A 25746-nucleotide genomic window follows, 5' to 3' on the forward strand; every position below is an offset into this window, starting at 1 on the left:
TCCTTCCTCTCTAAAATATTCCAAAATCCCAACATCCCCTCCTTCCCCCCACCCCACCTTTCATGCCATTAAAGCTGTTATCTAGGCCTTCATCAGATCTTAGCTGGCTCCTCCTTCTGATCTTCCAAAAGCCCATCTCCTTCCCTTGCCTCTAGTCAGACTACTATTACTATGGTCATCCCTCTCCATGGACCAAGACCTTGTAGTGGTAAAAAGGCTTGTGTGTCCCAATGATCCTCAGAGCTATGTTGCCTGGAGTCATGTACTCCTGGCAAGGATACCAATGGCAAATAGGCCTGAGGGGAGGGTCTAGAGAAACCATGGTCCAAACCCAAGTTCTCAAGAGCCAATAAGGCAGAAAATGATGTCTCCCTGGCTGTAAAGACAGAAGAGGGCTGCAGCCAGATAGAGATCTCCTCTCATCGAGGCTCACTGTTGCCACTGGTCCCAGATCTCCACCCTATCAAGGCTGTGTGGTTGCTATCTCTATGCACCAGCTTCCTGATGTTAAATAAGGCCATGTGCAGGCTTCTACCATAGAAAACAATAAGCTCTCCTGTACCAACCTCCAAAAGCCATGCAGTGATGGACCAGTGGTGAAAGAGGCAGTACTAGTGAACACAGCAGACTCCAGCCATTAATTTATACATAAGGCAGCAGTTGCCTGATGGTAGTTTTGCACCTGAGTTGAGACATGGGTGTAATTCAGCAGTTGTTATTGTAGCTGAGCAGTCCTATTCAGGATCCCTTCTGCTTACTCTCCATAGGGAATGGGATAGAAAAAGTGCCCTAACCCTAAGCTGTCTTATCTGCTTTTGGCTGGATAACTACATCCAGCAGGATAACTCTCTGTGTGATTGAAAACATCGTAAGAAGACAATGATTTTCACAACATGAAACAATCACACCTTGGTGCATAACCAAGGCAACAAATTACCAGAAAGAAAAACATCCATCACCTCCAGGGAACTAGTGATATACATCATTGATGTTGCAGCTCTGGGTACGACAGGATGACAGGATGAGGGTCAGCTGACAGAAGAGGGTGGATGTACATCTTTTGGAAGGGGAAACTGGCTCAGGACAGATGTGCTAACAGCATCATCTTCACCATCAAGAATAAACTTATTAGTCAAATTATTCCACTCCGTGTGGATAGTAACAAACATCTTATGACCCTATGTCTTAAGCACAGCAACAACCACTATGTCACTGTCCTCAGTGTATATGCCACAACATTCAATGCTGACTGTGATCTCAAAAAACAATTCTACCCAACCCTGGCCATATGCTGACTAACACTCGCAAGGAGACAAGATCATTGCCCTCAGGTGAACTACACCCAAGAGTAAAAGAACTGGCTGGCATCATTGTGTGACCTATGACAAAAGTATCTGAAGATTCATGGCACTCAGGAGAAGTCCCAAAAGACTGGTAGAGGGCCAATGTGGTGTCTATCTTCAAGAAAGGGAGAAAGGAGGACCCAGGGAATTATAGGCCAATCAGTTTGACCTCAAGACCTGGTAAAATCCTGGAAAAAATATCAAAGATTCTATTATTGATAGGCTAACAGAAGGCAGTATTTTCAAGGATAGTCAACATGGTTTCATTGCAGGCAGGTCATGCCTGACCAACCTCATTTCCTTCTACAATCAGGTAACTCACCACCGAGATAAGGGAAATGAGGTTGATGTCATATAATTGGACTTCAAAAGGGCCTTCAACCTAGTCTCCCATGATGTCCTCATGGTAAAATTGGGAAAATGCAGCCTCAAGTACTTTATCGTCTGGTGGCTAGGTAACTGGCTTGAGATAGGACCCAGAGAGTATTAACAGACAGAACTGATTCAACATGGTGGAAGGGGACTCTTGGCATCCCTCAGGGTTCAGTACTTGGACCAGTGCTCTTCAACCTGTTCATCAATTATTTGGATTTGGGTATTAAAGCTAACTGGTTAAGTTCATAGACAACACCAAATTATGTGGGAGTGTGGTCATGCTCTAGGACAGGCTGGCAATACAGGCTGATCTTGTGAGGCGGATCTTAATCTGATGACATTTAACATGGAGAAATGTAAAGTGCTCCATCTGGGGTGAAAAAATTCACAACATACTTACAGGCTCAGCAATGCTACACTTTCCAGCACCACAACTCAAAGAGACCTGGATGTCGTGATAGACCACAGAATGAACATGAGCCACCAATGCGATGCTGTACCTGGCAGACTATATCAAACACTGGCATGCATCTACTGATGCATCTCAAGGAAGACTAAGGATGCCATCTTCCCACTCTACTCAGCCTGGTGAAACCACAGCTGGAGTAGTGTATCCAGTTCTGGGTGCTGCACTTCGGGAAGGATGTAGAGAAAGGTTGAGAGAGTCCAAAGTTGGGCTGGGCCATGTGCATGATTAGCGGTCTTGAGATCAGGTCATATGAGGAGAGGTGTGGGACTTTTCAGCCTGCAGAAGAGAAGACTCAGATGGGACTTGGTGTCAGCCAGTAAGTATATTAAGGGCGTACATCAGGGCCTGGTGGAGCATCTGTTCACCAAGGCACCCCAGGGGATGACAAGAAAAAATGGGCACAAACTAACTGAAGATCATTTCAGATTGGACATAAGGAAAAACTTTTTTACAAATCGAGTGCTGAGGGTTTGGAACAGATTCCCCCAGAAGTCACTTACCCTGGCAATCTTCAGAAATTGTCTTGGCACCCACTTTGCTGGGGTCATCTGGCCCCAGCAGTCTTTCTTGCCCAAGAGAAGGGGTGCTGGATCTGATGATCTTATAGGGGCTGGAAGGAACCTTAACTTCTATGAATCATTCTCCTCAGTGACATCAACACCATAGTCAGACAGACCCAAGCCAACTCCAGCAGCATCCTTCTTCTGAGCCAACGCATAGAGCATTGTCTTGTCATCCTGAACACCATCTTCAGACAGAGTAATAAATACAAGACCACCAGGCGACATCCTTACTCTAAGCATTGCCATCTCCTCTATTATGTTGTTATTAGAGCCTATGATCAAATGTATGTCCATATTACATGAGCCTTGTGAGGAACTGATGGGTGCTGGACAGATCACCATCTCATCAGATCCATTATGAACATTCAGCTTGCTCCAAATCACCAACGACAGCTAAAATCAATGCAAAGTATGTTTTCCTTACCATTAAGACCCCTTCTTATCTATACTCAATGCCAAATCTCTTCAAGACCCCAAATCAGTAAGGATCTCCAACAGTGTCTTCATGAAAAGCTCTCTTCCCTGTCCACAACACTGAGGAATTCTGGAAGGGGTTTAAAACCACCATCCATATGTCCTGTGCTGAATCCATTAGCTATACCACCCATCAACACCAAAACTAGTTCAGTGAGGGAGATGTTGAGATCTAAGTCCTCTCTGATCAGAAGAGGAGGATTCATTCTACTTGGTAAGATGATGTCATCTCAGCAGCAGACCATATCAGCTCATCAAAGCTGAAGCTCAAAGGAGTATCCAAGAAATCAAAAATCAATGGCAGTAAGATAAAGCCAAGGAAATTCAGCTCTGTGCTGAAAAACATGATGTATAACTTTTTCTAGGCAACAAAAGCCATCTACAGCCTTACTTCCCATGATCCTACTTTCCTGCAATCTCAGAATGGCTTGATGCTCCTCAAAGACAAAAAAAAAAAAAAAAATCCCAGCTAAATGGAAAGAACATTTTGAGTGCCTGTGAGTTTACTGGCAGATACCACCATTGAGTCCATCCCTTAAGACCCTGAAAAGGAATCAAAGTCTAGAACTCTGGCATGCCATCAAGTAAACCAACAATAAGGCTAGAGAACCAGATGGTATACTGACTGATATCTACAAAGATAGCAGTGACAAACTGATACTGAGACTGCACGAATGCCAATCTTGGGGACCTGAAAATGCCAACATCATGGCTATCTTCAGGAAAAGAGATAAATCTCTGTGTGGGGGACTATCAAGATATCACCCTCCTTTCCTTTCCTCCTCTCCCACATCATCCTGAACCATCTTCTATCTCTTCCTGAAGAAGGCCTCCCAGAATTTCATTGTGGTTTCAGACCATCCCGTAGGGCAATTAACATGATCTTTGTTGCTTGCCAGGCCCAAGAAAAGTCATGGGAACAATATCAGGACCTGTATATGGTTTTCATTGACCTTAGTACTAAGCCTTTGATTCCATCATGAAGCCTCATGGAAAATACTGGCCAGATTTGGATACCCTGAAAAGTATATCAAGATCCTGAGGCTTCTCCATGACCAGATAATTGACCATTCTATGTAGCAGATCAGAAACAGATCCATTTGCCATCTGAACTGTAGTCAAGCAAGGATGCATTATTTCCTCAACTCTGTTCTCCATTTTTCTGAGTCATCTTGGTTGTCATTAAGGACCATCTTCCTTCTGGAGTTGACATGGAATACCAAATAAATGGAGGGCTTATCAGTCTGGTTTGTTTTTGCTCAAAGATTGAAGTGTTCAAAACAACCATCCTTGACTTTCACTATGCTGCTGACTGTGCCATCCTTGCACACACTGGGCGTGTTTACATATTCATTAATGTGCCATAATTATGGTGCATTAAGCACAGTACCTGTAATAACAGGTACTAATTTAATGTGCTGTAAAAAGCGCTACTGCTCATTAACGTAGATGAATGCTTTTGGTGTGATGCATAATACTCATTGGACTAATCTACTGCACATTAGCATGGTTTTTGTCAGCCATGCTAATTTGCAGTAGAATTAGTCCAATGGGCATTAAGTGTCTCATGTAGATGCACCCACTGAGGAAATCCTCCAGACCACATCTTTGCTTTGGTGTGCCTTTATTCATCATGATCTCCAGAAAGACACCAAGATCCAGGTCTACAATGCAGCCATCATCCCCATTTTCTATCTTTTACTTTGTCTTTGTAGCATGTGGCATGGTTGAACCCTTCTTGTGCTTGCAGCCTCTGGATGTGGTAATTAAGTAAATAGCAGTGATGATAATTCCAGGAAAATAAATCTCTATGGATGTGAAATGTGGGTGACCTACTGTTGTCCATCACAGGACCCTGGGAAGGTATCACCAACAATGCCTTAAGAAAATCCTCTACATCAAATGGGAACATTTACCACACAAACACCAGCATCCTTGCTAAAGCTAAGATTGCCAGCATTGAGCTGGTGATTCTCAAGTTCCAACTTCACTGAACCAGACATTGTGTGCAGATGCCTGACTCTCAACTTTCAAAACAAGTGCTCTACTCCCAGTTTAGTAATGGCTTGAGACCTTATAGTGGCTAGATAAAATGCTAAAAGTACACATGGAAAGCATACCTCAAAAAAACAAATGCTGACATCAAGAGTTGGGAGGAGCTGGCTGCCAACTGACCCCAATGGTGCTGCAACCTCAACTAAATGGCAGCCTATTTTGAGGTAAAGTGTCTTGACCTGGAAGAAAAGAAGAGAGAACAGAGGAAGGAAAAGGAGAAGAATCTTAACCTACAGTCTGTTCTCCCCTGCAGAAAAGCCTGCAACTTCTGCAGATGGATCTGTGGCTCAAAGATTGAACTATTAATTCATCTCAAGAACCATCAGTGACCAGTGGTAAAGATAAACCTTGAATCAAGGGTTTGCTGATGACTACAGTCATCTTCCTGTCCTCTCTATGATAATCTTAGGGATAAAGTGAGTCTTTATACTAGGTCTCCCTTCCCTACCACATAAAATAAAGGCTTCTTTTCCTTATTGTTAAGACCCCTTCTTCGTACTCATACTTGCATGTTGTTATGTTGCCTTTACACTCTCTATTCTGATAGTGGTACCACACTCCATTGTCCATTTCTCCATGTGTCCAACAAATACATCCTGCATTTGGTCTAGGAGTGCTCAGCCTTGGCCTGAGCCAAATCCAGCCTCTAGTGCTGTCATCCAATCCATGGCACACCCCATGGGCTGTGTCTTGTGGGTGGGTGCACAGAGCATGGCCATGAGTGCACAGGGTGCATTGGACACTGCACGTTCTGACCGAACACATGATAGAAGGGGGATAGGGCCCTGGGCCCTGATCCTGGCCCCGAGGAGTGATATGAAGACTGACTGGACTGGCCCCATGCTATTCATCTGGCCCATGGGTACAAAAGGTTGAACATCACTGCTTTAGTCTATACCATCCTTCACATATGGAATGTCATTCCTGGTGTGGTTCATGCCTTAGATCTAAAATTGTCCATAAAGCTACTGTTTTGTACACTCCTTGAAAACCCCTCTTCAAGACCTTCTTCTATCAGAACTACAGGAAATGGACATTTGATAATAGCTGACTGGTATGGGGATTATTTTGATTTGTTTATACCTAATTTTAATCAGCAAATTCAAAACCATCTAGTTTTACAGATGTAAGCTATGCAACATCATTTCCTATTAAAGTATCCTTATCCTTGCTTCTCTGATTCTTTCTATTTGTTGCTTTTACCTGGTCTTTAAATTAGGTTGTCCTTTGTGGGACAATACTTTCTACCTTTTACTTTGTCATTGTAGCTTGTGGCATGGTTGAACCATTCTTGTATCTGCATCCTCTGGATGTGGTAATTAAGTAAATAGCAGCGATAATAATTCTAGGAAAATGCATCTCCTTTTTCAATGGAAAAAAGTTTATGGGGTAGGAGGCAGTGGAGAGTAGGGATCAACCAGGCACGTGGGTACGTTTGTCAGTTTAAAAATATCTGTAAAGCAGATAAGAACCTTTCCCCCTTATTTATTTCTGTCTCGAAAAATGTGTTCACTATCCCCTTGAAACCTTTAGTACCAAAGCAAAATTTGTGCCTACGTAATTTTAAAAAAGTAGAAAAAATTCTGTGCATTTAGTCTAATAATGAACTATTTTAACAGAATCTACATTTCAGTAAAGACCAAAGAGTCTATTATCCTAGAAAGCAATTGGGGGGAAGAGAGAAGGGACAATCTATTTGAATATTTGTAAACTACAGTAAGTCTGTTTCTGCTTTGAAGAGAAGCGTGAGAAACATGATCATTGCCAAAGAAATTTCTCTATATACTTGCAAATCAGAATGAATACACATTAGGTACATTAAAATGCATTCAAAAGGAGCTGGCTGGTTATTTAAGGAAAAATTGTTCAGTTGGTGTAAAATGGAAATCTTTTGAAGCAGGTGGCAAACCAGACAATAAAGAGGATTATAATCCTTAAATGGAAAGAAGAAAAAGATGATGATGATGATGATGATGACAATGATGATTGGGTATATAGAGCAGCTCTGAGTGATTCTGACTGAGCTGGTCAGACTCTCTGTGTGTACTCAGACTGAGGATCATTGGATGAGTAGCAATTAAAACCTGACTGTGGACTGGGACATGAATACATTGTATGTGGATAAAATTAACAGTTGGCTTTTGCTACAAAATTAGATTATAGGAAATTGCATTCTGAGTTATAATGAGGATTGGACTGATAAGTATAGAGAATTATAATTCCAAACAAACCAGAATTACTGAGAGGAAAACAAGCAACGTTCTGTTATTTTTATATTTGTATATAATTCCAATTAAAAAACAAATACCTTCTATTGCAATAACAATAATTTGTCAATTTTTTCTGTAATTCACTGAAGGGTAGGTGACTAGTGCTTATCCTGCTTACATACATTCTATGTCCTTTATGTCTGAATCAAAAACACTTTATAAAACTAATATATATGTATATATATGTATGTATGCATGTATATAAATAAATGTGTGTGTGTATGTATATATCTTTTATTTATTTAACAAGATTCTGGCTCTGATCCTTACCTGTGTCTAATATATAAAAATATACATAAAATAAATATATATTAGACACAGGCAAGGATCAGAGCCAGAATCTTTTTTCAAACTGTGCTGTGACTACAAACTTTAGCACAGACAAAAGGGTATACTTTGGGTAATCTTAAGGTACTTAGCAGTTAAGTGACTGTCTATGGTCACACTAGTCAATAACTGCAATGACACAGGGTGTGCCTACGCATGCAATTAGTGTACATGAATAAACTCCAGAGCTTATTGCTTCAGAGTTTTTTGCTCTTGGGTGCATGGTTTGAATGTGCGCCCAGGAGCAAACAATTCTAGAGCAGTTAGTTCTGGCATTGATTCACGTGCAGCATGTGGAGCCCTGTTGGAACAACATTGGCTGGTAGGGGGTCTGAGGAAGTCAGTCTGCCAGGCTCAATTTTCCTGTGGAAAGGCTGGCTGGGGCATGAGAGTGCTTCAGTGTGGGGCTAGCCAGCAGCCAGCCCCGGAACTGAACCTGGCTTGTGCCCCAGCCAGCCAGTCAGCATCTACATGTGTGCTATTGCACACAAAAAACCTTTGAAGTATTTACAAGTACTACCCTGCCCCAGAATTTATTAGTTTCTTATATCCTAATATGCATGTGTAGATGAGATGTGTACTGCAAAGTTAATTAGTCTGCTCTGCAGTACACATCTCATGTAGATGCGCCCATGTAAGACTAGCAGATCACTGCACTAAAAATTAGATGAGAGTTTTACTTCAGTTGAAACACTACTTAAATGTAGCCAGTCTAGCTTTGGGTGCCAGAAGTAATCTTCTCATACTTTTCTTTGTTAACATCCTATTTTTATAAAAAACTAAATTTCAGTTATAGTTAAACAATAAGGCTTGCCAAGGCCCTGTGTGTTAAATAAGGCCTCAGTGCTGCTAACTTTACACCTACTTACTTGTGGAGAAGTTCCGCTGATTTCAGCAATGTTGCTTTTGAAGTAAAGATGGGAATGAAGCAGGCAAATGCTAGTCCCCCAGTTTTGCAGGCACTTTTCTAGAGCAAGACCTTTATACACATTTGTCCTTGATGACTGCAACTCAAATAATAACTAGTATATGAAAATAACACCAAATAAGTTTACTTCGTGTTTTTCTTGTAGCCTTGCTTCCAGGATTCTGCCTCTGCAAGCCAGGCTATTCAGGCAAGAGCTGCAATCAATGTGACTTGGGTTTCAAGGGGTATCCTAACTGCACACCCTGCAGCTGCTCTATGAAAGGCAGCTTAAATGAAGATCCTTGTGTAGGCCTCTGCATCTGCAAGGTATGAATGTCAAACTCTTCAGCTGTAGGGGATCTGCATTTATATTATGAAGTCAAAGTCTATTGTCCTGTATCACTGTTACAACGTTGTTCCACTGTTGTAACTGTTTGTGGTGATACCTGTGTGACTCCTCCTAAGATAAATTCATGTCTGGTCTGGGTCTGATTATGAAATTTCAGTTTTGATTGGGTACAGGGGTGTCATGGCACCAAGGCACTATAATTAAAATAAGTATTTCAGAGTCAGCTGTCATTCACACAATCCTTACAGAAACCTGCAAAAGGCAAGTTACTTAAGAATATTCAGAAACCTGTGAATCATTTATTTCAGACACCCACCCCCCTCTGCCCAAGAACTGTACATTAAAAAGCACTTGAAGTGCACTGTACACTCTAAAAATAGTTTCTAATATGTCTTCAAAAGAGCAAACACTGAACTCTTAATAAAGTAAAACAAAAAAAAGCATTTAAAATCTATATTATGCATTGTTATGGAGAGTGTATAGTTACTCCGCTGCTGAGATTTGGACAAAAGATAGTCTCTTTCATTCTGGATACTTCACTTGAAAATCTCTAAGGTATTTCTGTCAAAAGCTGTTAAAATATAACTCTAGAAACTTTGTTATAGGCTGAATTTCTTAATTCCTGCAGAGAAATGAGGAATAGTTTTCTTTTTGTGTGTACAATTTTAGAAAGCCATATATTAATATAGATTTTAAAGTCAGACGGTATTGTAAAACAAAATGAACCTCTTTTTTTTACTCTTTTAAAAAAGCATATACCAGTGATATGCATGAAGATCCTGCACTTACCTGAGGATTACTTTTCAGCATTTTGTTTGTGAGGGTTTCATTCCCATGTTTAACAAAAGAAACTGACCCGAGTACCAGTGTAAAAATACTTCTATTAAGTTCTTACAAGCAGAAGGGGACAAAAAGTTTTACTCCATCTCATATTGCCTATCCTAATGCACCAGTGTGACAGTTGAATAGCACTGAAATCTTCTTGGAGTATTAACCTTATCTCCACTTGGCATATATATAACACTCAGCTGCTTTCTGTCAGAAATAAAATCTCTTCCTATCTCTTCAGGCTGTCATGTCCAGGGGATCAGAATTCAAGACAGAGACATGGGGCATATTTCATTATGTTCTGACTTAAAAGCAAGCTTGGATGAAGATAACCTTAACACATCTATGCCATCCACAACTGAATGCTATTAATACTAATTATTTGTATTACCAAAGTGCCAAAGTCGTAGCCCATTGTGTTAGGAACTGTACAAATATTGAACAAAAAAGACTGTCTTGAATCCAGAGAATTTACAATCTGTGTAAATTTCTTCCCTCCATTTTCAAATGCTTAGGTGACAAAGCTTTACAGATGGTTGAGACATGTCTGATGTTAAACCAGAAGCTATAAATTCCTCCCCTCTGGCAAACTTCAAATAAAAATCAATATGCCTTATGGAAAGTGGCATGAAAAAATAATCATATTGGGTATATTGCACAGGAAAAATAAAGTGGAGGAAAAAATGCAGACCTATCTTTGGATAAAGCTGATGATAATAGAGTCTTTAACAGGCTTTAGAAAGAGGATATCTTTTTCTCTGTCATATTTAGCAATTAAAAGAGTGCTTTCTGAAACTTTGTGGTGGAAGTTTTCTTGTTTGGTAGACTTAATGGAAGTAAAGGTACAAGGAATGAAAAATAAAGAGGAAACAAAAGTGGGCTTTAGAGGGTCAAATCTATCATATGAGGACCAGTGAACAAAAATAAAACTGGTAAAGGGATGTAAATAAGGATTTTATCGCTAATCATTGTGGAATATTCTTTGAAGGAGAGTGGTCAAAGTCCATCCCTTAAGTAACTTAACATTGGATTGAATGTTTGATTTTAAAAGATATTATGCTGGAAACAGTCATATATTGGCAGAAGGATGGGTCAGATCACCTTTTCCTCCTTTAAATGTTATGATTCTATGAATTAGGTTACTGCCAACCGATAAGAATGATGTAGATTACTCGCTAAGAACACACTTGTACTTGCAGAGTACAGTTGTGTTCTGCTTGGTTACTGGCATTTTTATTTTAACAAATACATTTGCTTCATTGCCCTCGCATTTATTTTTTCTTCCTACCCTGCCCACACTAGTGACCTCAGCAAGAAAGTTGTATCAGATTAACTGAGCTGTTAGGGCCAGGCTTTCAAATGGTTTCTAAAATTGTGATCACAAAGATCTGGGCACATAAAAGCCACTTTCAGAGGCAGAGTTTAAAAAGATGACCCTTAAAATACAGTGCTATTTTAAAATAATTTACAGAGCAAAAAACTTGAAAGTTGCTAGGAACTCTTGATGTATAGGATTGATATTCCTAATTGCAAGTACGTATATATCAAAGGAAGTTTGGATGCAGGCTAACATACAATGATAACATTTTATTTAGCGTATGTACTTGAATACAACATGAGGTCCCCGTCTTCCCTGCTTTTTAACAAGTTAAAAGGCAGGGTGAAAGGGTGGTGGGCAGCTTGTGTGAGGTTGGAGTCAGAGCCAACTTGGGGTCAGGGTTGAAGCCACAACTGCTGCCCACCCACCCCACCACCTCTGCTCCCTGCCATCTTTCCACTCCCCAACTGCCTCTGCTTTGCCACCTCTCCCTGATGCTTACTCTCAGCTCTGGCAGGGCTCTGGCCCTGCTCCAAGCCATGGAGCATGTGATTGCTCCTGTCCCAGAGAGGCATGGTAGTGGGGGCTGAGTTGCGGCAGAGGCTGTGAGGTGGGGACAGGTAGCAGGGGGGACAGGTGGGATGGCAGGCACTGGAGGAAGGGACATATGCCAGGGAGTGCAGGCATGGGGGTATCAATTGTCAGGGGAACAGGTGCTAGGAAAGATGCTAGTGTGTGCGTGCACAGGGGGGCAGAGAGCAGGGAGGCAAGTGATGGTGGAGACAGGTGGCAGGGTGTGGCAAGGGGTAGAGGTCAGGCCACTTGCCTGCTCTATCATCTGTCCCTCTACTGCCTTCCCAACTGACTGCCCCCCTGCCATGGCTTTCCCCATTGCAGCCAAGGGGGGATGTGCAAATATATGATAATTCTAATATTTGTATTCTTCCAATAATTGTATTTTTTACATGGGAAACTAAAACACATTTATAAACTTTCTATGAATAGAATCTAATTATTGGGGTGGGGCGGATCATCTTAAATTTGGAGTTGTCTTGGATTTTGGTAAATATGGTACATCTGCCCATCCCTCCCCCCCCTTTAATTTTGCCCTTTTTTTTACCGTCTCTCCTTTCCCCCTCTTTCTCTTGCCATTTGCATTTCTTGTTTTGTTTCCTCCCCACCATATATCCTTTCTTTGCCTCAGTCTCCTTTTCTAACATCTCTGGCCAGAATGTCAACGAGTGGCTTTCAGTGAATTTATTTCAGTGCGACATGTCCCAGTGCAACATGTCCCAGTTGATCCTTGCCTACGTATTATGGATAGGCTTACCATTATGTGTTTAGCCTCTGCTGGCCTGAAGCCAACAATTCTGGTCCATCTGTGCATAGTGCACAGTGGATTAAAGAGACTGTGCACAAAATATTTGAGAGACTTGAGAACTTAGAAAAATAATTCTTCTGTTGGGTTTCTTTGAAAATGATTAAATTACCAAGCTAATGGCACAGTATATTAGCCTTCTTTTAAGGCAGCCCATGTGGGAGGAGACTTCTCTGTGTCCTGTGTCACATGCAGCAGATTGATTACATCCTAGTAATTCAGTGGATCCCTTGCTATAAGTCTTTGCTGAATAAACAAAGTTACCCAACTGCTGTACCGTCTGGCATTCTCTGTCCCAGTTCTCTGTAGGAAAAGGGTTCATAGATCAAGCTATATGGCAGACAAAGATTTTCCACAATGGAAGGGAAAACACAAGCCTTCTCTGTACTTAACCTTAGCCATTTCAACCAGCAGTGCCCAGCTACACATTTAACTGAATTGGTACAACCCCAAACGTACAACAAGAAGCTGCAGCATGCTTCAGTTAATCTTATCCTGGTTGGAAGCAAATACCTTCATGGCTGGCCATTCAGTGGATGATTCCCAAGGTTAGACAAAGGTCTCAGCATTGTGTCCCAGGTTTTCTCCTTTGAGGTCAACCCAACTGTAGAGGTGATGTACTAGATTAATGGGAAACCCCCCCGAAAGTGTGTTAATGGAAAACGTACCAAGACTAATGGCTTAATTCTATACCAAGGTGGCCCCATTCATTTTTACTTGGTCACAAGATTTTATGGAGAATTTAGCTCTAACACTGACAAATGAAACAAATATTCTCACAGATATGTGCTTTTCCATTGTGTTTTAAAAAAACAAGAGATAGCAAAAATAATAGCAAAAATAATATTCTAACATGCATTTCCAGGAACATGTTGAAGGAGAAAACTGTGACCGTTGCAAATCGGGTTTCTTCAACCTGCAGCAAAATAATCCCAGAGGCTGTGAGGAGTGTTTCTGTTCAGGGAAAATGAATGTCTGTGTAGACTCTCACTGGACCTACAGCACTGTAAGCAAATATTTGTAAATATTTGGTATGAATGTGACATTATGTTTCTGCAGTCATTTAAAGTGCAAGTTGTACAAAATAAAAATTATGTTTGGACCTGCCTGGACATTACTTATCATGTAGCTCTCATCACTTATCCAAAGGTAATAAAAGAGCTTTTCATGTTTATGCTTGGAGAAGCTTCTGAAATAAACAGATATATCAGTCAGGGATGAAGCTCTATATATGAACAGTCTTGGCATATTCAGGTAGTCAGTACTGAAAATGAGGAGAATTCTAATATGATCTTTTTCTTTTTTATTCTCCTCTAGGTTTGTAATAAACATCCATTAGTCTAAATATACTTAGGTTAATTAAAAATTTACACATATGAAGACACAATTTATATATACAGGATATTTTGTAGAGACATACAAAGCACTTCTTATGCCTTTGAAATTCTTCAGTACAACACCTGCATTGCAAAAGGGAGCTAAAAGGCAGTAAAATTTCATTTTTACTTGCAAAAGCTCACCATAGAAAATAACTCTTAATACTGCCTTTCCCTTTCAGTTCATTCTCAAAGCCTGAGGACTAATTCCTGTATAAAGGGACTGTAACATGCAGCCATGTCTACAGATCCAGCTTGGGAAAACAAGTTTCAGGTTAAATAGCTACTTGTTTTGGCTGCCTTGCACTGAGAGTGAAATGGGATGCCTGGTGTGCTCATTTACATGTTAGCATCCAGAAATCTTTTTCACGTCACAGATGAGCCATTTTATAGTCCTGCTGGTATCCAGGCCCTGGAACCCAACTTGAACATATTTACATGTGCTCTTCTCTACTGGTTAGTTTCCTGTTACAGGATTGCAGAGGTTTAGCTTCTGGGGAGCTCCTGCCGGTGTTTTAAGTTATGCCTTTTTTTTCTTATCTCTACCTGGTCCAAGGAAGTGATATAAGGCCTAAGGCACAGGGCTTCATAACAATAACCCAGATGATCTATGAATGGACAATATGGCTAGGTACAGACAGTCAAAGAGCCCAGAGACTGAATCGATTCAGTCTTTGCAGGTTTGTCGAAGAAGCACAGATTAAATTGAAACATAAGTGAACAGACATTTGTCTTTAATACAGGAAATACGGCCACATAGCTGCAATGGCAGGGCCAGTAGAGCACAGCTCTCTGGCTGTGTGTTTACTTTCTCTTCCTGCTGCCCCCAAAGTCTCTGGGATTTGCAGTCCAGAATTACAACAGCAGGACTCTGCAGGGTTGCTCATCATTTCCTCTTCCTGCTTCAGGTGTCTCTGGGATTCGTAGTCCACAGTTATAGCCAGAAGTAAGTGTGAGAGGGGGAAGGAGTGTTTAACCCCCCTCCCTGGCTGCAGCCCCCAGCCCCTCTGGAAAGCATGCTTGGATGTTGAGGGACTCTGATTTAACTTGTATTAGGAAGGGGTCTGGGAAAGAAGTTTCATAAACTGGTTTGACTCAAATCAGATAAGTGATACTACATTCAATCAAATTTAATCTGAAACCAGTTTCAGCCATTTTGAAACTGGTTTATGTGTACTGAATGTCTGTTCTGTTACAGGTTAAACCAGTTTCTGATCACTTAAAGCAGTTTATGTGTAACTTCTGTCCCTAGCCTATCTGTTCAAGTTTGTTGAATTCCAACTTCAGTCTTCTGTTTCTTTTGGGGCCTGATATCACTTACGGAATATTTGTGATGTGTGGTGATAGCAGTAATGACCCTTGTTCCAATATTTTGAGTCAAAATATCCTTCCTTTTTTGTGGGGAAAGAAGCAACTAGAAACATGTATTTATATGTGGTATCCACTGTCATACGGATTACTTATGGCACCCTTTTCTGCTAAACCTAACGCATCTCAAAGATGCATATGTCCCAGAGCCTGCTATACATAATAATAAACTCATTTGCTTATTGGTATGATTGCATTACTTAAGATCCTTCACTAATATCGCTCAAGATCTTAAACCTAATTACACTGCAGAAAAAGCTGGAAGAAAGAGAGGTTGGTGAGTTCTAGCTGATATCAGTATTCTCATTCTAATGGGTATTTTATTGTGTTGTTATAGGTAAAGGACATGAGTGGCTGGCATCTGACTGACTTGTCTGGTCTTATTAAAGTTACACCTCAGCAGGACAGCTTTGATGGACCTCAACAGCTTAGCATTGGTAATGCGGCTGCCAGAAAAGTACTGCCACTGATTTATTACTGGAGTGCACCCAGTCCTTATTTGGGTAACAAAGTAAGTGCAGATGGTCCTTGCCTGTACGTTAATTTGATGTATTGCTGTTGGGAAAGATTTAAGTAATTTTTTTCTCCCATTTGAAGGAAGATTAAGTTGGATAGATATTTGGCCAGCAAAACTGCATGCTGAAAAGAACTAAATTAGGCATGCAGATTATCGATGTGAGGCACCAGGCAAACCAGAATAAACTAAGTGCAGCAATTCTGAGATTGACTGGGGTTTCTGCTGTCAAGTGTTAGAGAAGCTCAGATACTTTGTAGTGTTATTTCTTGAATGAATTGGCTGGCATATGCATATGTGTTTCAGGTTGTCCTCTTCTTTTCCCACCTCTTCCACAGGTTTGAAAGACTGTTCTTTATCTTACTTTTCACGGATGCGAATTGTGTATCAGATGTTGTGGGGGTGTGTTGCAAAACTTTAATGCTTGGCAAGAAACTTGTGTGCAGGGAGCTGTGCCCTGGAACTCAGACAACGCTGTACTCAGCATTGTGTCATTTGTAGTTCATGTCTTTATTCCAGGCTGCACGTGTGCAGGTTTACATATATGTGCATGTATATACATGAGCTCTAAAGCTTACCATCAGATATTACTTCATAAATTCTTTGAAGCTCTCTCTGCCTGATTTAGTTGCCAGTCTGTCAGGTGTGCAAGCCTTTGACTTTCTATTACATTTAATATGTTTTTGAAAAATGCTAATGTTCTCCCAGCCTGTGGTATTGAAGGCTTAGTTGAGCCCTGAACTTGTGGAATGCTTAGCAGCTGAATATGGTGAAGTGTATTTGAAACTCTCATACTTGTGGTTTTGGGCACTTTTTCCATTGTAGTCCCTTCAGGCTTATCTGCTTATTTTTTCCTCTTGGCTGGAAATCAACATGACAGAAGGTAAGTGAGCATGTGAAGATTACATAGCCTCATTTCCAAAGAATGTGGGCATCCTGTTCATGGCTACAGATTCTTAAAAATAGCCAAACCCATTCAATCAGGACAAAGGAAGGTGTTTTATTTTTTAATTATCTCAATGCATAGTAAACTTCTCCTGTATTCTAACCACCAGACTGCCCAGTAGAATTTCCTTCTATTTCTATTCAGGGAATAAAACAAAAGTAAGTATGTGTGCAAATTATTTGAACACAGAAGACATTTTTTTTTCAATGTAATTTGGAGGTCCTTTGTGGTTTACTGTCAGACATCTCTGTATGAATGAAACAATTTGCCTTAATAACTGAACCATATAAATTTTTGATACTACAATAATACTGAAAGCACTCACAAATTACCACAGTACATCTTACCTGTCATGTTACATCATGTAAATTATAGCCATGATGACATGCTTAGCTTGGATGATTTATGCTATGGAAAAGGAATATTGTAGGTTCTTATTTGTAAACTCAATAAAATATTTCTCTAAATAGCTAAAACTGGATTAAACCAGCCTCTTTTGACTATGATTGCTAGGTTTGTTTCAAAAATATTAATTGCTGTCTTAGGGTAGGGATGCTTTGTTAGAAAGAATGAAGAGAAAGATTTAAGAATTTTTTAGGCAGTCTAAATTTACTGTGAGCCACAATTTCTGGATCACTGTCATATCGGTCCTTTTTCTTTTTCTGGTTCATTAAAATGCTTGTTTTAAAACCAAACTTGAGCAAGAAGTGCTAACAGCAACCCATGGGCAGATCAGGGATTTGAAAAGGAGGGTATAGGACATATCACCAGTGCCCCAGGAGACAGGTTACAGGTCCCCCTCCCCATACGCTCTTCAGATATGCCAGAGCAGCAGCTGCTGAAGACTTTTTGGAGTTCCCAAAGCAGATGAGACTTCCCCTTCTCCCCCACTCTAGTGCAGGCACCTCCCCTCCCATTGCCCTCTCACCCTCTGCAGCAGGTGTTGCCTCTGGGTTACCTCTGCCTGCAGCAAAGGGGGACCTGCCATCTGATCTGTCTCACAGTCCCAAGCTGACCTGTTGGTGGTGGTGTCACAGGGCTACTCCAGTTGGGGGCTTCTGTAAGTGATAGAATTTGGTGGCGGCTTGGCCAGGGACAATGGCACAAGTGACGCTGGGTTCCCCAGCCAGTGCCTGCTTGAGGAACACAGGGGACACTTGGGGGTGGACAGGGAGCAAGGGTGCCTGGAGGCCTGCTGCTGCTGTTTCCAGTTGACCCAAGCATGGGGGAAGCCCTGGGACCGTTCCTCCCTGCAGCTGGAGGCTCCAGAGCCATAAGAGGAACATGGTGCAGGGTAAGGAAGCAGAGACTTGAACTTGCAACTGCTACTAACTGAGTACCCCTGTGGAAGAGGGTGTGTGGCCATGCCACTGCCTCCACCTGGATCTACTCATGTAACAGTCTCTCCTATATTTTGATACTTCAGTTTTCAGATGTGGTAAAGACCTCTTTTTGAGTTAGGTTGATATTCTGTGCTTAAGTCTTAATGATGCTGATTGCTGTATCTGTTTGTGCTCTATCTGCTTGTTCTACACCCACGTCCAAATGCTTGTTTCTAATGAGGAAATTACTGTATCTTAAGAGACTTTTGAATTTGTGACACTGAGCTTTGCTTCAGAAATGAATGACTGTTCCTGGTTTCTCTAAAATGGCTGGGTTGTGAAGTAAGTAACAAGTTGTTTAGTGCTTTGTTTTGCTTTCTTTATGCCAATATGAGACAAGAAGGCAGGAAAATGAAATTAACATCCATCTCCTTTTCTTTTTGCTTTTCTAAATAAGCGATTATGCCACTAATAATACGTCAGATTTGGTACATTTTGAAGCGACTCGTTTTTATAAACCAGTAAATTATTTTGTTAGTAATAAAGGTTGAAGTAGCTGCCTTTGAGATTTTGGTAGATTTCATACGATGGCCACATTTGCTATGGAGTATTCCCAGTTTGCTCAAGTGAAATTATGGAGCAGACAAACACACACAGCATTTTTCTTTCACAAAGTTACCTCTGAGGAAGTCCAATGTAAGTGTATTCTGGAGAAGTTACTCTGTGTATGTCAGGAGCCTGACCCCACTGCCATTTTCATGTTGGAGTAGGCATCTCCTCAGTACAAACTGGGTCCCCTGGTAACCTGTGGCAAGGCCCTGTATAGGAGCATTTTCTTTCAGTGGCCGGGTTGGGAGATTTGGTTGCGTATGTGCTGCTAGCTACGGAGTACATTCACTGCCAAGGAAAATCCAGCTCGCATTGTTCTGGAGTAAACATGTTATATGTCTACAACCCCATTAGCTACCAATTTATTTTCGGACTGAGGCATTTGTAAATATTTGAATATCTGCCTATTGAAGAAAATAGTTTAGTGCTTTTCAGCTTAGTTATATATGTCACATTTTAAGTCCTCATTTGCTAAAACTGCCTTTCTAGCAACTTCTTCCATAGTGAATTTATTTTTTGACAAAATTTAAAAAAAAAAGAAATATGTTTAATGAATGTGAAAACAACCTGCTGTCAATTTGTCATAAAGCTTCAGAACCAAATATTGGAGTTGAGCCTAAAAGGTGTAAGTATTGTCCTTGACTGCAGGCCTTTCTAATGCCTTGTATGTCAAGTATGCAGCCTTAATTTGGCGTTGTTCCTGTTTGTCAGTTTAATCTTTTAAGTGAAATTTAAAGTATTTGCCCATAAATGATTCCTGTGAAACAGTTTAACTCTATCACAGCAATAGGATATATCAATGCCATTCCAATCCTGTTGTATAGGAATAAATTGTGGAACCTCTGCTCATGTTGAGCAGTGGCTTGCACCAGAAGCAACCTCACTTAAATCAAAGGGGCTAATTGTGGAGTAAAGTTGATACAAACTGGTTCTTCATGAAGTCAGACATTATTGTGAATAATATCAAAGGTTTTGTTAGCCCATGAAAAAATTATGTTTGGGATATCTTCATTAGAACTCTGGTTCTTCAGGATGACCATTGATTTGTTTTTTGATAGTCAAGAGGAATTACTCTGCTTTTGTGTGTTCTGATTACAGTTCCAATAGTAGAAACTAAGACACCATATGAAGAATTTAAATAGGGTCTTTTATTGTTTATGCCAGAAAAACACTTTTAACGTAAGGGGATAGTTATTGTTTGATTAGATATCTTCATGCTACATATGATATTTGCCATTTTATTTCTGATTTGTCTTCACTGAATGAAGCAAACCCTCTAACCTATTTGCTGCATACAAATGTCAACATTTCTTTGCAACCAGAATGTGAATAAGCTAGAATACACCTTTAGGTCAAAACATGTATTTGTTCAGGTAGTAAAGATTTTCTGTAGCTTCCTGCACTGTAAAATATACTTTATCATACACAGGTAAAAGTGGGGGTTTATGTCTGTATGAGTGATCTACTTGCTTTATTGAAATTTTACCTAATGAAATTGACTGGCACACCATGTCTGATCAAAAAATTGAATTGTAACATAATCATGGGTTAGGATTTTGTGTTCTCTATGTTTATTTCCTGTCATTTGTTTTCATTTTTCCTGCTATTCTAGTGCAAGAAGCGGAATAATGCAAAACAAATTACAGTCTACAACTTACACACCCACAAAAGTCCAAAAAGAAAAAAAAGAAGCATCAGGCAGCGTAAATAATACAATAATCAACTGCAAAAGAAATGCTAAAATCAGTTGTTCTGAATTATTAATTCCTTTGGACCCTCCTAGCTCCATCTGGTATTCCTACAGTTTAACATCAGACAGAAAAGGTTGGAGACCCTTTCTAGATCATGAAACATGATAGCTGCAGTTTGATACTGAAATATGAAAACCTTTTGACTTGTTTTTACTGCACACCTAAAAAGGGAGATCAATCTCCATTTAACATCTTCAAGGATACACCCTAATGAGATGAGAGACAGTCTTGTTGGAAGCTAAATTTTGATAACTATGTTATTTTTGAGAGCTGCTGGTACTTTGTGAGAAAGCCTTAAGTATTAACAAGTGACACTGACCACCCTACTCTGTACTGTAATAGGCTGAGCGAAGTTTGCTGAATGAGAAACCAGTCTAATTGCCCTAAGATAGATATATATATGTGTGTGTGTGTGTGTGTGTACACACACACACACACATACATATATATATGTATATATACATACATATACACACACACACACACACAACAAAATTTTAGGTTTGTTTGCTTATTTTGGAATGGTGAAGACTGTTAGATTACATGTAAGCTCTGAAATCAGAGAGGATATATAATGTAATGGGGGCATGTCTACATGAGACATTTTATGCACTACTGCACGTTAGGCAAATCTAATGTGTAGTAAAGCATCACCATCTACGTGTGTGGGACTTACTGCATAGTAAATTAAGCTAATGCACAGCTAATACCAGGAAATACAAGTGCCAGATAAATGGTGTATTAATGGTATACTGTACAGTAATGCACATGTAGACTCTGACTGGGAGCAATTTGCTCCCAGGCATCCCAGGCAGCAGGGTCCTGCTGCTGCCCTGATAAGCCCCAATGCAGAGGAGAGCTGTGCTGGCTGCAGGGGTAACTGTCTCCCCACCACATGGAGATCAGGACCCATCCTTATCCCCATGTGGCTGAGAGAGCTGTTCTGGCAGTCAAGACTGCTGCCTCCCAGCCATGTGAAGATAGGGTCCCAACCTGACTCCCATGTGGCTGGTAGAGTTGTCCCTGCTCAGTGGGGAGGCTGCTTACTAGCCACGTGGAGTTGGGACCAACCCCAGTGCCCTCTACCAGCCCTGGGGCTGGCACCCAAGGGAGACTGGAGTCCCCCCGGCTGCTGCAGGGAGGCAAAACAAGGCAGGAGCAAGCCTGCACTGGGCTATTCCTGTCAGATGCAGTTTGCTTACAAGGAGGGATGCATATGTAGACATGCATGCCAGAGCACTTTAATGAGCCTGATTTTTCTGTGAAGAAATTTCAGACACATTAATTAAACTTGTAGATGCACCTTGGGTGTCCAGCACGGTGGGATTATCAAACAGTTGCTCTTAAAATGGGTAATGTTATTTGTTTTAAACTTAATTTTAAATTGTATGTGCTTAAATTTAAATGTAAAATTACACAGACTTCTTTAAGAACTATATTATTATAATTCTTAAACATTGAATAGCCCTGTCCATGGTAGCTTAGTAGACTGAATTAGCATAAACGTCATGCAGTTGTTCTCATAATAGTAGAACAGAGCTGTAGCTGTGTTGGTACAGGAAATATGTGAGAAGCAGGATTTGTTTGGTAATATATAAATAGTTGGTCCAATAAAAGGTATTACCAAACAAATCCTGCTTCTTGAGTAGTTCTTATAGTAAGATTAAAGACACTGTAGCATACAGTAATGCTGTGTGTTTTATAGACAGTACAAATAAAATTAAACAGACCATTCCTATAGCCTGAAGAGTGGAATGGGCAAGCACTATCTGCCACTCAATAATTCCAGGTTAATATCTTGAGGAGCACCAACCAATCCTTCAATTCACAGGGCCAATTGGGTTTTCTTAGATAGGAGCAGATTTCATTTCCTTCAGAACAAAATGCACAACTCCATCCACTCCATATTTCAAGACACCTGCATGTGGGGAGGCAGAAAACTGAAATGTAAATTATAGAAGGTTCCTGCAAGGCAAATAACTGTGAAGGGTATAAAAGCAGAAAAAACAAGAGGTTGATCTTAATTTGTGTTTGAAACAGGATGTTTTCATTTCCTGGCTTCCTACCCTAGCTTCACGGGGAAGCTTTTATTTTATGTAGCATATTGCTTGCTAATTGCAAACCATGCTTTGAAACACCATTTGGCTTGTCCTCCTGGTGTCAGTACAGAACATCCAAGTTGATACAGAAGTCCTTATTGGTCTACTGAACTCTGTAGCTGTGGAAAAAGACTGGATGAAAAGGCTAATGCTTGGAGAAAACAAACATTTTACAGGAGGAAGCACTGACTGCTATTTTGTATTGCCCCCCCCCACCGAGAGAGAAAGTTGATATCTATATATGTACCTCTGTTTCACCATCTGTAAATTGAGAATGATGAATAGTTTGCTTTGTAAAATGCTTTGAGATCTATGGGTAAAAAGCACTGTATATTATTATTATTTCATACCATTCTGCTAGTCTTTGTCCTCAGGCAGAGCACATCCATGGAGGGCTGTGGGTGCACTGTTGCTGTGCTGAATTACCTAAATGTGGCTGTTGTTTCTTGTGCCAAGATAAATAATACTACAGAAAGAGTCTAAATCATGGAGGGAACTTCTTTGGAATTTTCCTGTAATGGTCTGGAAATTTGGTTGCAGTAGGTGGAGTGGTATGCTGTTCTGTATGGCAGGTAGTGCTAAGGAAAGTATATGATGTGCTCACCAAGTGAAATTCAGCTCTTGTGGAGACTAGTACAGGCCTTATGCACCTCTTATATCCTGCTTTAGTGAAGTAAGTGGTACCTGGTACCAGTCCTTTACACTGAAATGGATTTCACTCACAAGTTTTGATATAGCACAGATAAGTTCTCTATGCCACAGCAACTAAAAGGGGAGAAAGGTCTCAAGGAAAAGTCAGTTCTCAGATTCAGTCCCCAAGCACCATCCACAACAGATACCGCATTGAAACACCACAAAGTGGGTTGTGCAAATGTTCAAAAAATATTTGCATGTAGACCCTACTAGGATTTTTGTGCATAGCTATCTCTTTTTGGTATTCCAGTACATACGGTAAGAGGCCAGATAAGGAGTAAGCATCTGTGCAGAAGGGGCAGAAATTGGCCACAGCATAGAGGCAGCAGAGAATGGGGGTAGGGTAACCAGAAATCCCTATCTGTTAGGCTGTTCCTGAAAGATTTTTGTTGCTAGCTTGTGCAAGTCCTTAGATTGTTCTAATGTATAACCAGAGCCAGAGTATGGCAGATAACTAAGAATCCTGTGGTGTACCCACTAGAAGTTAGATGCAGCAAAATATCTGGTTCAGTGTATTTTGGCCTGTATATAAGGCAAGGAAACTATATTCTTTCTAAAGGAAAGTCTTTTTAAGCAAAATCTAGTTGTTGATAAAAATCAAATCTTTTTACTTTTACTTTAAATCATGATCTAAATTGCTTTGACTGAAATTAAATCACCCTGGTAACCGGCTTTATTCATTCAACAGTGATAAGCTGTCTACAGCACAGACTGACTCTACTGTTTATTTTATTAGCAGTTGTTTCAATATAGCTTTTTAAAATTATTTGAGTCCATAGTCAAGGCTAGATATTGAACAGAAGAGAATCTTAATGGGAATGGCAGTGTGTGGGACAAAATAATTTGAAGATCTGAATCACAGGACAGTGGTGGTTGCTTGAAGTCAACAAGGCTTCTTGTCCCCACACTTAAACCCAAATCACTTGGTCTCACTAGCATGATTGGGCTGGGGGCTGGGGCCACCAACTGTGCTGGCAGCAGCAGCCTTACCTGAGGGCCTCAGGGAGCTGCAGCTATGGTGATCCTGCTGCTTGTACCTTGATTGGAGCCAGAGTGTGACTCCATCCAGCCAGGCTCCAGTTTTGGGTGATGTGCACTGGCCCATCTTTTTTTTTGCACAGATTTTTTTGACCCCAGGATCTGCTGGGGTCAATCCCCCACCCCTCCATGGTGCTATCTTGCAGTGCGGGGAACACCTGAATGTGTGGTGTGTGGCGCTGAAGATGGGTCTGCAGCACCACATGTCACATGGCCATGCTCGTCTGGATGCCGTGGGGTGCATGCAATGTGCATGGCCGAATAAACTCCAGCATAGTTTGTGCTGAACTTTATTTCTTCCAGGAGCAGCATTTACATGTGTGCCTGGGACTGCAGCATGTTGAACTGCCTCTCTTCAGCCTCTTACTTAATTACAAGGAATAAAAATGAAGGAGGTTGTTGAAGGGTTGTTTGAAAGGATCACAGGGAAACAAACTCAAAACAAAGATAAAGCACAAGCCAGAGGATTTGGTAGTTTCTTGAATCAGTTACAATATATACAATATAGCCAGTCTATGTTGGGTGGGTCCGAAAACTTGCATTTTTCTGCCACGTGTTAATCTCAAAATATATTTCAAGCACATTAAATCTTCTAACACAGACATGAGGTAGGTGAATATTAGTTACATTTTACATGGACTACTTGTCAAGGAGATGTTAAGGCCAAGATGATGAAATGTGGGTGCCTAGACCCAACCATCTTGCATAAGAAAAAAACCTATCTTAAGAAGTTATTAAGAGGCTCATTAAAAAGCCTTTGGATTTATACATGGGGCGTACATTTATTTTCTAGTAGAGTAGTGCTCAACTTTCTCCTGTGGGCCAAATGAATGACAAGGGGCCAGGTTGGGCCTTGAGACCCAGTGCCACCCCCTCCTGCTCCCTGTGTGCTGGGATTGGGTCCAGACTCCCGTGCACAGGTCCTGGAGTTCCCCAGGGATCTGGCGATTTGGCAGCAGTGTTGTGGGACCACCACTCCCCTGCCGCCAAATTTGTGGACCCATGGGGAATCCTGCTAGCTGGATGACACAGTGTTGTGGGCCAGAGGTTGAACACCTTTGCCTTAGTTTGTGGTGTCTGAGGCAGCGTATGAATTTTTACTTGTTTCATATACCTGACCAACTTATTTTGCTAATGTCATTTCACTTCAACTATTAAGTCAAACACAGCCCAAATAAGAACGATCACCTTTCTCCTTTTATTAACTTTAATCAATGTGGTGTTTGGTTCTCATTAAAGATTCTGAGCTAGATACCCAGCTGGTGTAAATGGACTAGATAAATTACTTCACTTGAGCTATTTAAGCCATCTGAGCTATGACCCTCTGGTTTTCAGAAGTGACTGGTAACTTTATGATCCACAATTGTTGTGTGC

At 40.8% G+C, this 25746-nt stretch overlaps 1 protein-coding gene across 1 annotated transcript in view; it reads left to right on the forward strand.

Moving 5' to 3' along the window:
- The window catches only part of LAMA2 (laminin subunit alpha 2), a 434604-nt gene that overhangs the window by 102542 nt on the left and 306316 nt on the right, over positions 1 to 25746 (forward strand). Inside the window, exons 11-13 of the mRNA XM_019538207.1 lie at positions 8950 to 9110; positions 13522 to 13662; positions 15738 to 15911. Of these exons, the coding sequence (XP_019393752.1) occupies positions 8950 to 9110; positions 13522 to 13662; positions 15738 to 15911 (476 nt within the window). The remainder of the gene's footprint in view (positions 1 to 8949; positions 9111 to 13521; positions 13663 to 15737; positions 15912 to 25746) is intronic.

The sequence above is a fragment of the Crocodylus porosus genome, unplaced genomic scaffold (genome assembly GCF_001723895.1).
Source record: "Crocodylus porosus isolate Cpor-Errol unplaced genomic scaffold, CroPor_comp1, whole genome shotgun sequence".
NCBI lineage: Eukaryota > Metazoa > Chordata > Crocodylia > Crocodylidae > Crocodylus > Crocodylus porosus.